The 13,476-nt window shown below is 45.7% G+C and overlaps 1 protein-coding gene across 4 annotated transcripts in view; it reads left to right on the top strand.

Moving 5' to 3' along the window:
• sgk1 (serum/glucocorticoid regulated kinase 1) overlaps positions 1–13,476 on the top strand; it is a 35,652-nt gene that overhangs the window by 19,420 nt on the left and 2,756 nt on the right. The window contains exons 4-10 of one of the 4 annotated variants that reach the window (XM_064340600.1): positions 3,424–3,484; positions 10,165–10,240; positions 10,585–10,660; positions 11,130–11,318; positions 11,636–11,767; positions 12,469–12,705; positions 13,125–13,220. In XM_064340600.1, the coding sequence (XP_064196670.1) occupies positions 3,424–3,484; positions 10,165–10,240; positions 10,585–10,660; positions 11,130–11,318; positions 11,636–11,767; positions 12,469–12,705; positions 13,125–13,220 (867 nt within the window). Of the gene's footprint in view, positions 1–3,423; positions 3,485–7,512; positions 7,677–7,827; positions 8,133–9,477; positions 10,015–10,164; positions 10,241–10,584; positions 10,661–11,129; positions 11,319–11,635; positions 11,768–12,468; positions 12,706–13,124; positions 13,221–13,476 lie in introns of those variants that run through there. The other 3 variants (XM_064340597.1, XM_064340599.1, XM_064340596.1) reach the window with 3 other exon arrangements.

Genomic DNA, 13,476 nt, shown 5'->3' on the forward strand with positions numbered 1-13,476 from the left:
ACACCTTAAAGGGTTAAAAGAGTTGCTGAGCGAGGATATAGACATTGCCCCTCTGACAGTATTACATAACATAACATAACATAATGAAACAGAATGGCCCAATTCAGCCCAACAATGCTTGCCATTTTCTAAATTAGTGCTCTGATTACCCACCGACAAGATAGTATCCAACACCGTATCAAGCCTGGCCTTGAAAACCCTCAGAGTTTCTGCATCTACTACGTAGATTAACCTGGCAGGCTAATTCCACACATTGACCACTCTCTGCCTGAAAAAATTCTTCCTAATGCACATACAGAATTTAACTTTTGCTCATTTCCATTTATGCCCCCTGGTTCTACTAACAGAACTCAGCCTGAAGAATCGCTTGCAGTTCACTTTGTTAATCCGCTTTATGAATTTAAAAGCATTAATGTTTCTCTGAACAGTGCAAATGGCCAGGAGTCCTGCCTTGTGTAAGACAGGCAAGGCCACAGGGATCGATAACCCAGAACCCTATAGCCAAGACATTTTTTTTTCCTGCACATATATATATATATTTTTAGAGTGAATGATTTTGTTTTCTTTCTTTAATGTCTCCTCAGCCATGATACTCTTTATACAGCCTTTATAGAGATTTTTTGCGTTTTTTTTTTTGCGTTTTTTTTTTTTTTTAAAACACAACTGGTCTGATCCTTGCCAAAAAGGAAGTCTCATTACTAAAATTACGCTGTCAGAAAGAAATCTGACGTGTCAGTACTTGACATTTTCCCTGGTATGGGAGGGTTTGTGTGATTAAAACGTATTCTGGGAAGAGTTTCTCAGATCTTCCTTCGGCTCCCTGGCATCTCGGGGAGGGTTTCCTAACGCCGTTTAATTTACGTTTCCCCCTCAGCGCCCCCTGTGCTGTACAGTAGGATATCAAAGAGAACGTCCTGCATGAATAATTGAAGCGGCACAAGCCCTAGTTTTGCCATCGCCATGGATACGGCGGTCCCGGGCACAAAAACTTCAGATAAAAGCGGGGAGAAACGCGAACTCTGGCAGACCCACAGGTGAGTCATGGAAAAAAGGGAGAGAGGGTGCCAGAGGGACGCAGGGCAGGGAGCAGAGGCTCCGGATTGGTCACGCCACGGGAGAAAGGTTTTAACCCTTCAGGGTGTGAGATCACAGAGTACAGAGTACGGGATTAGAATGCTCTTCCAGAACACTGGACGTTCTAACGCTGGGCTGATGTCACAATCACTGCCGGCGGCTGAAAGCAACGGAGTTCTAGAACACTGACTTAGAATTTAGAGAAAAAAAAACCTGCTTTTCAAAGGGTGAGAAAAGAAAAAAGGCAATGGGCTGCTGTTTGGTAATTCTATGTCAATGACCCACCACGGATTTAGCAATGAAACCGCATTCAAGCTGACCGCATACTGTACTATAATAAAGACAGCCAAGGTTTTTACGCACTTACGAGGTTTCTACAAAATACACTTCGAACGGCCGACTATAAAATCCGCTTAAATGCTGAGTGAAAACAGACACGCAGACTTAGCGGCAGTTTGTAAACCTGCGACACCGCAGCTCAGATGTTAACACGCGCACGACAAACATGAGTTCCTGTTTAACTCGTCGCGAACACACACACACACACACATTCGCGCGCGTCCAAGCAGGCAGTGTTGAGGGATTTAAGTCAGTGGAATTTTTTTGTTCTTTTCGCATGTCAGTTCCCCCGTGGCTGCACACGGCAGGTATCGTGTTCGAGAGGGGAGGCTGGGTAATGGATTCCGGTTGGCACAGCCCAGCCGGGCCAGTGTCACCGGCGGCAGGTAGAGAGGACAGAGCAGCCATTAAGGAGGCTGATGGGTACTGGATTACACGGGCAGCATTAAAACCTCTGGGTGCAACGTGATCCTGTCCCAAAGAGAGGGTGTGGGGGGGGGCGGGGGTGGAGGTTGGGGTTTTATGTTCCAGCACTAAGCCTCTTCTTGAAAAAACTACCTGGGATCTTTCAGACTTTTCTTTTTTTTGGCATCATACATTGTTTTGTGTGGTTCCAAAGATTTTAACACACAGTGAAGTTGCCCCCCCCCCCCCCACACTAGGGTAAAAACGATATTGAGAGATGCAGGTTTGTGTGAGGTTCCATCCGGGGAGATTAGTAATTTGACTTTTCTATTTATTTTCTTTTTCTTTTTTTTTTGTTTGGTGGGGTGCCAAGGATTTTAAGAAACAAGGTTATCGTCCCCGTCAGAGGCAGAATTGAGGAGCTGGTGCGCACCCTGAATTTGAAGTGCGTGGTTTAATTTAATAAAGCTGTGCACTTAATCCGATGCACAGCACTTGTGCTGATGGAGGAGGTGACACATTTCCCATATCCCTGCTTAGGAAAAAGGAAAAAGCAGCCGACTACATTATATCATTGCGAGAAAAGTGAATAGAAACATTAGCATTCATCTTACTTAAGCTCAATTACTTTGTTCGACGTGCGAATTGTACCAGAGCCCAAAGCAAAAAAGCAATGAATATAAACTCTGCCTTTCTGTTTGTTTCAAGGGAATCAAACAAATTTAAAACTATACCATTGCATTCGCATTTTAATGAGGACAAGCAGTTCTACCAAGACTGCTCCCATTATTTTCACATGGGTTTAATGTCAGAGAACTGTCTATTGTTCAACCAAGACATCTGGGTGTCACCTCCCCGCCCCACTCCCCCCCCCTCCACCCCCGCCCCCCAACCGTAACCCTAACCCTAACCCTCCCCCAAAGACATCGATTTTATAAAGTCAGTGTACAAAAACAGGCATGTATGACCAAGCATACGGCTTATGATTTGGTCCAGTGGTCCCCTAAACCTGTTCCTGGAGAGCCACTGGGCCTACCGTTTCCGTTGTCACTTGTTACACGCTCACGTTGCTAGATGACTTAAAGCAGCTGATTACACGGTTAACTCGCTGTTTTTTGGTTTCTTGGTTTCTTGGTTCCGTCCTAATTAGTTGGAGATTTTTTGCTGCGACCGCAGCTCTATAGCTCTGTCTGTCGGTCGGATGGTCGGTCCACAGAAGTGTCCCACCCCATAGCGGCCACAGTTTTCGCCCCAGGAGGCTGAAATTTGGTATGAATGTTGGTCATGGCCGAAGGTAGAGCTGAGTAACTTTCAGGCCAACTGACCAAGCGCTTGTTAAAGGGTAAAAAGAAAAACAGCAGAACCTGCGGTTCATCGGAAACCTGGGCCAAAGAGTACTGGTCTAGTCTGTACATTTTTCAGCGCCAAATGTGTTATTTTTCCCAAAAAGGGGGTTCGGGATGGCGACCGACCCCTTACCTCGTCTTCTTCCTCCTCGGTTGACAATAGTGTCACAGTCGAGCGGTGTGTACGATAATAAAAAAATTAACTATGGTGCCCTGAGCAATGGAATGATTTGGTGAAACCATTTTTGTTTGTTTGCAGGCGATGGATCTGTACTATCCAAGTGTTCCAGAGACGAGTTACTGCTGTGCTAGCGACTCAGGTAAGATTAGGGGCCCCTCCTGGATTACATCACACGCTAACTGACAGGCCAGGCTCGGCGAAATTGCAGGGTAAAAGATAAACACCGTTTATTTGCTATTTTAATTGCCACTTATCACCTCTGTTCACCCAACCTTGTGGTTCTCCGTGTAGAAACAAACACACTCAGAAATACACACACACACACACACACACGCGCACACACACACACACACAAACACAAAAACAGTGGTTACATGAAATCATGTGCCCCTATACCTTACTTCCTAATTAGTAAAACCAGCATTTCAGAGCACAACAACAACCAAGCTGTACAGCGAATTGCATGCTCATGCAAACATGGATGAAAGAACTACTCTTAATGGGTTTTGAACATTTGAGGTTCGAAAATGCTCCTGCCTGTTTACTAGTACTGCTGCAAGAGCTCTTTTCCAAGAGAACATCTTGGCTAAAATAGTTATTCATTAAAGATTAATATCAGGGTTTCGCGTCATCTAAGTTCTGAAGTTCGACCAGGAAAAAGTAAAGTATTTTAAAATTCTATTCTGTCAGCAAGAAGGACAGCACAGATGCACATCTTTTTACTGACAGAAGGGGCTGAATCTGATTTAAACCATTCTTAGTCACTTTTCTCTTTTTAACAGGAGTAGGCTAAGCTGTCTTACCTTCTGCTGTTATATTAACGAGTTACCATCATAATGAAGTTTCGGTTAGAGCTTGGAGCTATTCATTTGAAACGATGCAGAGGAATCCCCCCCCCACCCGAAAACGAAGTGCTGTTGCTGCACTGCAGAACGCTAGCGAAGCCGGTAATGCATTCAACAGATCTGCGATTCAACACCGCGGCTTCAACCCCCCAGCGCGCGTGCGCACGCGCCGTGGCACGAAACCGCACGCGGGTCGAAAATCACCGCCTGGCGCCTGCCTAAACAGCGCGCGGAGACGAAATACAGCGCAGTTATGCAATTACCCGCATATAAACAGAAAGAACAGACCTTAAACCGCGCCAAATATAATTAAAAACAAGAAGCAAGTCGTGCAGGAAAACAGTGATACAAGGCTAACTTCAAAAACTGCATCCACTATGAGATTGTAAATAGCTTTGCTGGAAGCTTCTAAAATGTATACCCGACTCTGGTTCTGTATTGATTTTTTTATATATAAACATATGATTTACGCCAACCCAGTGTCCTTTGCTGACCATTATCTAACTGTTGTATTTTCCCACAGAGAGAAAGAGAGAGGGGAGAGAGGGAGAGACTGGGGGGGGCAGAGCAAGAGATATAGAGGGAGTGAGAGAGTGGAAAGGGAGCAAGGGAGGGAGGGAGAGAGAGAGAGAGAGAGAGCGCAAGAGCAGAGACTTCCACGGTGAGAGAGCCACTTCGAATGCGGCCCTTGAAAGTTAGACACTGTCTCTGGGATTTTACTGTACCTGAGCTCAAATTAAATCAGTTCATTACTCTTTCTATCATTGAATTGACACCCCAGCCCCCTCAACCCCCCTTTCGTCTTGCCCTTGAAAAGTTTGAAACGGAGAGCCATTGAAATTTTGCAGGCCCCCGGCCCTCCGAGTGCCAGGACTGACGGGTGCAGGGCCCTTGTGAATGGGGCCCGTTGCCTGGGGAACGGTCCTTTCCTGTTTCCGCCAAGAAAAGAGACCGGTTTCAAGTTGGCCAGTTTGGCCACCGTCCGGGCCTTCCTACCGGTTATGTAAGGTTTAAAGCACATACGCTAGCACTTCCCTACACTCGCAACCACAGGGCCCATCCAGAACGCTGCCTAGCACAGCAGCAGCACAAGAACCCAGGGGTAGAGACATGACTTCCACAAGGGACAGAGGAGCTTGGTTAACACTGTCAGGTAAAATCTTTACTTTTGCTAGTGTATACTAAAAATGGAGCAAGCTTCCATGTTATTTGAGTCAATTTAGGATGGGGGGGTGCACAACCCCGGTCCTGGAGGGCCGGTCTGCATGCTGGTTTTTGTTCCAAACTATTACGTAAGTTTTAGTGTTTTAACAGCTCTATAAACTACGCTGGTTCACTACTGTACTAGAGCTCAGTAAAATCTTTTGGATGCATTTGCAGTTTGCAGATGTAGCTGGTGCTTATACAAATGTCAGATCAAGGTATGATTGAGCTGATTAAATAATTAAGTGCGGAAGTTGGTGAAAATTCCTGAAACAGGCCCTTGTTGTGCACCCCTGATTTAGGATATTCATGCAGTGTATTGACAGGTGAAAATTTAAACATAATACACTTACCATTCCAGTTGTTCATTTCCTGAATTGATTGAAATGGAATTTAGTGCAACCCTGATACTAACATAATCTGTGAACCATAAAAACCACTTGAGAAGGAAAGTATCATAGAATAGAAATATTAACATCTACTCGTCAAATACTCAAAGTGGAGTTCCCTGCTTGGGCTATTTGGTGAAAGCAGGGTTCTGGTAATCTCTCTTACAGGATTAGGTCAATACTTGGCTCCGCTGTGCTAATTAGCCATCACCCTTCTGTAAATTAGGAGACTCCAAAAAATGGCCCTGGTAGTGGAATAGCAGGGGTCCACGTATGCATTCATTTGGAGTGAAGCTGGCCTCTTGTTCAGTTGACATCTAATTTTGTCCTCCCTTTGAAAGGTTTGCTTTGACACGGTCCATTGTCTGGCAAGGCACAGCAGTCAAGTGAAAGGACAGTGGAAAGTGTTGCTAAAAAGAAGGAAAAAAAATTAGCAGTTGCGGCACATAAGTTCACCTTCTGGAGTATTGATTTCTGGAACTGCTCTGACAGAATTTTGGCCAGTCGAGAGCCATTCTCTTTTTTTTTTCCCCCACAGAGGGAAATGAGGAGTCAGCCTTGCTGGTGGTGGAGTAATTTTGCTGTTGCGAGGAGGAAATTGCGATTCCAGGATGCAACTCTCCGGCTAATATTTCACGTGTCAGAGCTGACAGGCCTATTGGAACGGAGATAAAAACGATGCGTGTCATGGTGGAACGTGCACTGTGCCTGTGACGGGAATTGTAAATCAATGCATGAATAAATGAATGAATGATTGCATTTATATAGCTGGACACTCATAGTGCTTTACAGTGATGAGTGGGTACTCACCCACCACCAATGTGTAGAACCCACCTGGGTGATGCACGGCAGCCATTTTGTGCCAGAACGCTCATTTATAAATAGTTATAAATTATGAATTACGTTAGGAAAACATCGTTCCCAGTGTCGTTTGGTGTTCCACTGTCCCACTTCAAAGGGGGGGCTGATGCGGCTGCAGCAGATTAATTGCAGATTTGACCCCTTGTTTGCAGCGATATGAGACGTGAGTTTCTAAACAGTTCCAGTGTCACTGCAATGCATTTAGGTCAGATGCCGGTTGCGGCAATGTGTAAAAACCCACATCCGCTCTTCATCGACACAACATCAACAGATCAGAGTGACGTAATCAAACAAGCAAGTGACCTCAGACTGTTTTTGAAGAACAGTCGGTGTGCTTGCTATGCGTGCTTATATTCTTTACCTTTGAGCGATAAACACTTCTTCCTTGTTTTTATTAACCATAGATTGCGCAAAAGTTCTTCCACTTCCTGCTCCACCTTAGCTGGAAGAATTCAGACAGGGAACGATTTATGAGCCGAAACGTCGCTGTCATCACATACGATGGCTGGTTCACCTTTATGTGTCCATTCACAACAACATGTAATGAACTGTTGTTACAGTTTGCATACTCTATTACAATGAATTATACTGGTCACTTATATTTTAAAATATTTAGAATTTCTAATCATATATTACCAACTCACATATTTACCAAATGCACCACATGAACACGAACACTTTTATATTTAAAAGGCTCATGTGGTGCATTTGGTAAATATGTTTAAAAAAAAAAAATCAATTACCACTAATCCACCCTGCAAATTCGGATTCAGATAACGGACACGGCTCGTGCACTTGGTTGGACAGGCATTCTTCCAAACACTCCTCGACCAAACCGGAGGGGGGGCGGGGGGGGGCTTGGGGGCGGAGTCGTTCTCCGCCCCAAGATATCCGGCGCTAGGTTAGTGAGGAACGGAATGCTACTTCTTGGGTGAATTCCCTTCTGAAGTTACACTGAAGTCTGAAGTAAGCTACCGTCGGGAGTGCAGCTGCTCTCGTGACCAGATGAGAGGCAAAGAATCCCCGTTGACTTGTGAGTTTTCAGATCCAATCATTAATTTTGAACCTCTTAAAAGACCCTTGATATTACATAGTATTACAGTGTGGTTTCGAGCCAGATGCTTGTAGACAGATTCAGGGGTTTCTGTGGGCAAGGTTGTGTTTATAGCTCTGTGCCCCCATTGGCAGAGAGCTGGAAGAAAGCATTGTCGGGTCTCGACATCGATGTTCTGGGTAGGCTACAGATGGGCGAGTTCCAGCGGTACAACGCCCGGTTCACCTTACAACCGGCTGACCTAATTTCAAACGGTATTTCTTTCTTATCTATGCAAATAGCCCTGGACAGTGTGATTGGTCTGGGCGGGTAGCCTATATGTAACCGCAGCAAGCCAGAACTTTCCTTTATTGCGTGAGGAAAGTCCGAACTGGTGAAAGTCTCTGCTGCCGTGGGTAAATAAAATCAACATGAGGACCTCTGCAGAGATTAAAGGTTCGTTTTGATGCCGTTGCCGTTCTAACGGCTCAGCCAGACCAACTAATTGTGCTTTTGTTAGCTCAGGTGGTTTTTGCCCAGGTTCCCTTGTAGATTATTTTGGAGATCTGAAAGCTGATTGTATGGACATGCTGCATTCTTAAATTCAGCGCCTCGCTCGGTGTGATTATCCTCTGTGCGATTAGACTTTTTTGTGTCGTTAAATATGCAGCCTATTTATTTTAACACAGTTTCTTAATTAACTTGCACTTAAGGCAAGCCGGGTGGTAGGCTACGTTCCTTCTAGGAAGGTGGCAGCAACAAGGATTTGGTATATCGTTGTTGATCTGCCGTCATATTTCATAATTGCACATCTTGCATTGTCGCGTTAATTAAGGGGTGATGATTTTGACTCATTTGGTGATCTGGGTCTCATTTGCCTATCGGGTTGGATCACACGTCTGGAAGGTGGCGGCGCCGATACCAACAGATACCAACAGCGGAACAGCCCAATTCAATTATTTTTGATCAATGTAGCCTACAGTCTGCTCGATTGTGTATTTTAATAGTAGTCTACTAATTAGTGCATTAACTGATGCAGGTCCAGTGTACATATAAGTACCATATTTCTCAAAACTTAGACAAACTATGTTTGTCTATTATGTAACACTTGCATATTCAAGTGCCTGTTAGCATACGGTGTCAATGCAATATAGCCTAAACGTTAAATGTAGCCTAGTTGGGGTCACAAAAACAGCCCAAAATTACCTGTGAAAACACTGTCGATTTTAAGTTGTTTAATAAGGAAAGTCCGTGTATCGATGGTTCCAAAAATGAAATAGTGATGGACAAAACTTATAACTTCCTCTTGTCATTGTGTACTCCTGTGCTCGAACCTGTACTTTTCCATATATGAAAAGTCCTTGCTGTCATCAGATACGTACAGTGAACGCCTCGCCGTTCCCCAAACCTCGTTCGTAAAAACCGATGTTATGCGTCATACGCGACCTTTTCATTTGTTAACTAGTCCGAACAGGCTATGACTCGAATCGTGAATCAAAACTTGCTGAAGCGAATGTACACTTGTACTTTTGTTATTATTTGTATGATGGGAGGTACAATGTTAAATACGGTATGTTGTAGCAATTTCAGATGCTGTGGCCATTCAAATCCAGTACTTATGTGTAAGCATGTATCGTTTATGCAAATAAAGTTTCTAAGCAACCCCTTTTTGGTTGCATTGGAAAAGAGAGTTGTCAATCATAAAAAATACACAAAGCATAGGTTAGATTAGAATATGAAAATCATAGACGCTTATGACAATAAGCGGAATAGAATTTGCAAGACGAGTACACGACTAACTGGATAAATATGCATTCATGTTTATTCAGATAAGTTTGTGTAATATGCAGTGGTACAAACTCATGACTGTACAGAACGTCCTTTCAGTTAGTTATCGGTTGTGAAAGCGTTCGTTGTGTACTGAGTGACGCCAACCGGTTGCGGGTGGAGCTTTAGTCAGCGCTGCTCGGAATAAACGAGGGGTTAATGTTTTATTCGACGAAAGATGGGAACCTTCCACTCGGGATTATGATGTTGACGCGTCGGCCAATCACAGCTTAATGCGCCCTTTGGAACGAAAAAATAAGGAACGCCCACTTCGCGTTAGGTCCCGCCCCGGGAAAGAAAACACGAGATCGCGTTACTGTTTAGAGCCTCCGCCCCCGGCTTGTTATAAGTAGGGAGAACCGAACAGCATCGAACAGTCAGTTGGTCAAACTCAGGACCTGTACGGGAACTTAACGGCAAAGAGACACAACAATGACAATCAGGAGGACTGAGTCAGACCCGCCAGCTTTGACCTACTCTAAAATGAGAGGGATTGTTACTCTCCTTTCTGGTAATTCTTTCTCATCCCTCTAAAAAGTGAAACTAAAAGAAAAATACAAACGAGGCAGCGCGTGCACTTCCTATTTAAAAATTTCAGCGGGTTTTCGCGGCGGGTTTTCTCCTTTTGCTTACATTGCAGTGCTCCTTTCTCTGTTTGCAGCTTTTATGAAACAGAGGAGAATGGGACTGAATGATTTCATCCAGAAACTGGCTACAAACTCATACGCCTGCAAGCAGTAAGTGCTTTTCCTTTCATTCGAATCGGTGATGTATGTTTAACAGCCTATGAAAGAACCTGAAAGATGTCGATCTTGTGTTAAGGAACACTGGTGCCAAATATTGTAGCCATCAAACTGATGCAAAGTAGATGCATGCTGCATTTTTACATTGACAGAGCAAACAAAATATATGTACTTATTATTATTATTGCTGTTGTTGCTGCTGTTATTATTTAAATGTCAACTAATTTAGATGCTGGAATCTTTGCTGTTCTGCCTTCCTTTTGTGCGTTGCACTGTGCATCTGCAGCAGAGGTGTCTGATCTGTAAACTCATCTCTGTTTATTTTTCCTCATTCTTAGCCCTGAAGTCCAGTCTATTCTCAACATGAACCCACCACAAGAAGCAGAGCTGATGAACGAAAACCCTTCCCCTCCGGTAAGTTCGCAGATTTACATTTAATCATTTAAATTTATTCATCCATCGCACACTTACGTCCAAAGCAGCTACCTAACCTGGCCCTGTACTGGCGAACAACAAAGAACCAGGGTAACTACAGACACCAGAGCAGGGTAACACCGTAGATATTCAGTAACACCACAGATATTCAGTGACACCCTAGGTCTTCGGTTTCACCATAGATATTTAGATCAAAGCAGGCTCCGCCACAAGTGGATGAAACGAGATAATGAGATATAATGAGTGTGTGTATACTCGACATGGTGCTCTAATGCCTGTCAGTGTTATTATAAAAGCATGATGGGAACGTAATGTGAACAGACAGAGAGAAAATGAAGGTGGCTGCGACTGTTGAAGTGGAGCTCCAGGCATTGGGCTTCACCTTTGGTCGGTTACCTGGTCCGAGGTTGTCCTCACGTCCCCGTTCCTCCTTTTTTTTCGATTCCAGCCCAGTCCCTCTCAGCAGATCAACCTGGGGCCCTCCTCGAACCCCACCGCCAAGCCCTCCGACTTCAACTTCCTCAAGGTCATCGGGAAGGGCAGCTTCGGGAAGGTGCTCCTGGCCAGGCACCGCAGCGACGACAAGTTCTACGCCGTCAAGGTGCTGCAGAAGAAGGCCATCTTGAAGAAGAAAGAGGTGAGCGGACGGGCAGCCTGAAGGCTGGCTGATTGCACATGCCGGGTGGGTGCTGAGGCGGTGGGAGGGTGGGGGTGGGGGGGTGGGGGGAATGCAATCACCAGCAGGAATGAGAAGGGTGCACAACAGAGGTCTCAAGATCACTGTCCTGTGTCAGAATGGGGTTAATGCGTCTGGAATGCGGAGGTGTGTGCGTAATGTGTGTGTGTGTGTGTGTGGAGGGAGAAGGGGGGGTGAAGGAATGTTGGTTCTGGAGTTTTTCTTTCCTGGGAATATGCGAGTCATGTGATCTCTTCTTTCCCCCCCCCCCCCCCCAGGAGAAGCACATCATGTCAGAGAGGAATGTGCTCCTGAAGAATGTGAAACACCCTTTCCTGGTGGGCCTGCACTACTCCTTCCAGACCACAGACAAGCTCTACTTTGTCCTGGACTACATTAACGGAGGAGAGGTAAAATATATCTATATAAATAATTTTTTTTTTTTAATACCGAGGAGAGAACAGGAGGAAATCCTGTGTCACGAGAAGCCATGATAGAGCCGAGTTAGAGCTTTCTTTTTGTTTCATTAAAAGAGGAAATTCATCTCAGGATATTGCTGGGTGGAGGGAGTGATGTAAGGAAGAGCAGAATTAGAATCTGAATACTGACTAGCACAACTGGAGAGTGTGTGTGTGTGTGTCTGTGTGTGTGTGTGTGTGTGTGTGTGTCTCTGTCTGTGTGTGTGTGTGTGTCTGTGTGTGTGTGTGTGTGTGTGTCTGTGGATGTTAGGGGAGGAACTTTTTTTTTGTTTTTAAATGGAACACAAGGTTATTTCCTGCAATTGTTCAGTGGGGTTTAAAAAAAAAAACTGAGGCAGCAGATTAATCATCCTGAGACAGGGAGTTGGTTACTGAATACTCTGTCTTGCTCTCTGTCTCTCTCTCTCTCTGAAACTGAAGTGCTTTATTAGTAGGAAATAAAACATCTGTAAATATCGTTGAATACATCCGTTGAATATGCACTTGAGCACAGTAGACTAAGCAGTTGATGCTCTACAACTGTGAAAATAATAATGCAACTGACAAAAAAAAGGCGGCGATGAAACTGACGAAAGCGAAAGTAGACAGCAGTGAAATGACGGCGGTCTCTCTCTCTCTCTGGCCCGTTCCAGCTGTTCTACCACCTGCAGCGGGAGCGGTGCTTCCTGGAGCCCAGGGCTCGCTTCTACGCGGCGGAGATCGCCAGCGCTCTGGGCTACCTGCACTCGCTGAACATCGTGTACCGCGACCTGAAGCCCGAGAACATCCTGCTGGACTCGCAGGGCCACATCGTGCTGACCGACTTCGGCCTGTGCAAGGAGAACATCGAGCCCAACGGCACCACGTCCACCTTCTGCGGGACGCCGGAGGTGGGTCGAGCGGTCGAGCGGGCGGGCGTTTCGGCGGGTGGGTGCGGGACGGGCGCGGGACGAGTGTGGCGTACGGGGTCGGGGGTCAGTTCCGCTTCGATGCGGTCGATTCCAGAACTGAACTGGAATTCGGTTGGCTTATCACAAGCATTACAGGAATGCTCTCTTGCCCCTCCCCCCCCACCCCCCACCCTCAATGGACAAACTGAATTTCAGTTCAGTTCTGGAACTGAACGAAGTGAAATGGAGTTGAACCCCCAACCCCCACAGCCCTGGTGCCGTGCAGTTAGTCATGCGTGTGACCGTGTGTGGTCACGCTGACAGTAGTGACTCTCAAGGCCTGACCGCGAACGGTCATACCATCGCTCAAGCGCACCGCTGAACTAATCCCTGCTCTTCTTCTTCTTCTCCTTCTGCAGTACTTGGCTCCCGAGGTTCTGCACAAGCAGCCCTACGACAGGACGGTGGACTGGTGGTGCCTGGGGGCGGTGATCTACGAGACGCTCTACGGACTGGTGAGCCAACCTGCCGCCCCATGCCCTTTCATCCCAAAGCCATTTTTAGCGCAGGAGAATTACAGTCCCTTAAATATAGAGACCAGGTCCATTCAGCCCCAAAGAGGCCCACCGCTTAGCCACAGAGCAAAGAGAGCACTCAGCGCTGGGCCAAGCCTGCATTTAAACACCCCAAAGGGGTCTAGTCAACAGAAGATGACACAAGCTGTTACACTTCCTGACACTTCTCTGAATGAAAAAAAAAAAAAAAAAACAC

This window comes from Anguilla rostrata, chromosome 6 (assembly GCF_018555375.3).
Source record: "Anguilla rostrata isolate EN2019 chromosome 6, ASM1855537v3, whole genome shotgun sequence".
In the NCBI taxonomy this organism is placed as follows: Eukaryota; Metazoa; Chordata; class Actinopteri; order Anguilliformes; family Anguillidae; genus Anguilla; species Anguilla rostrata.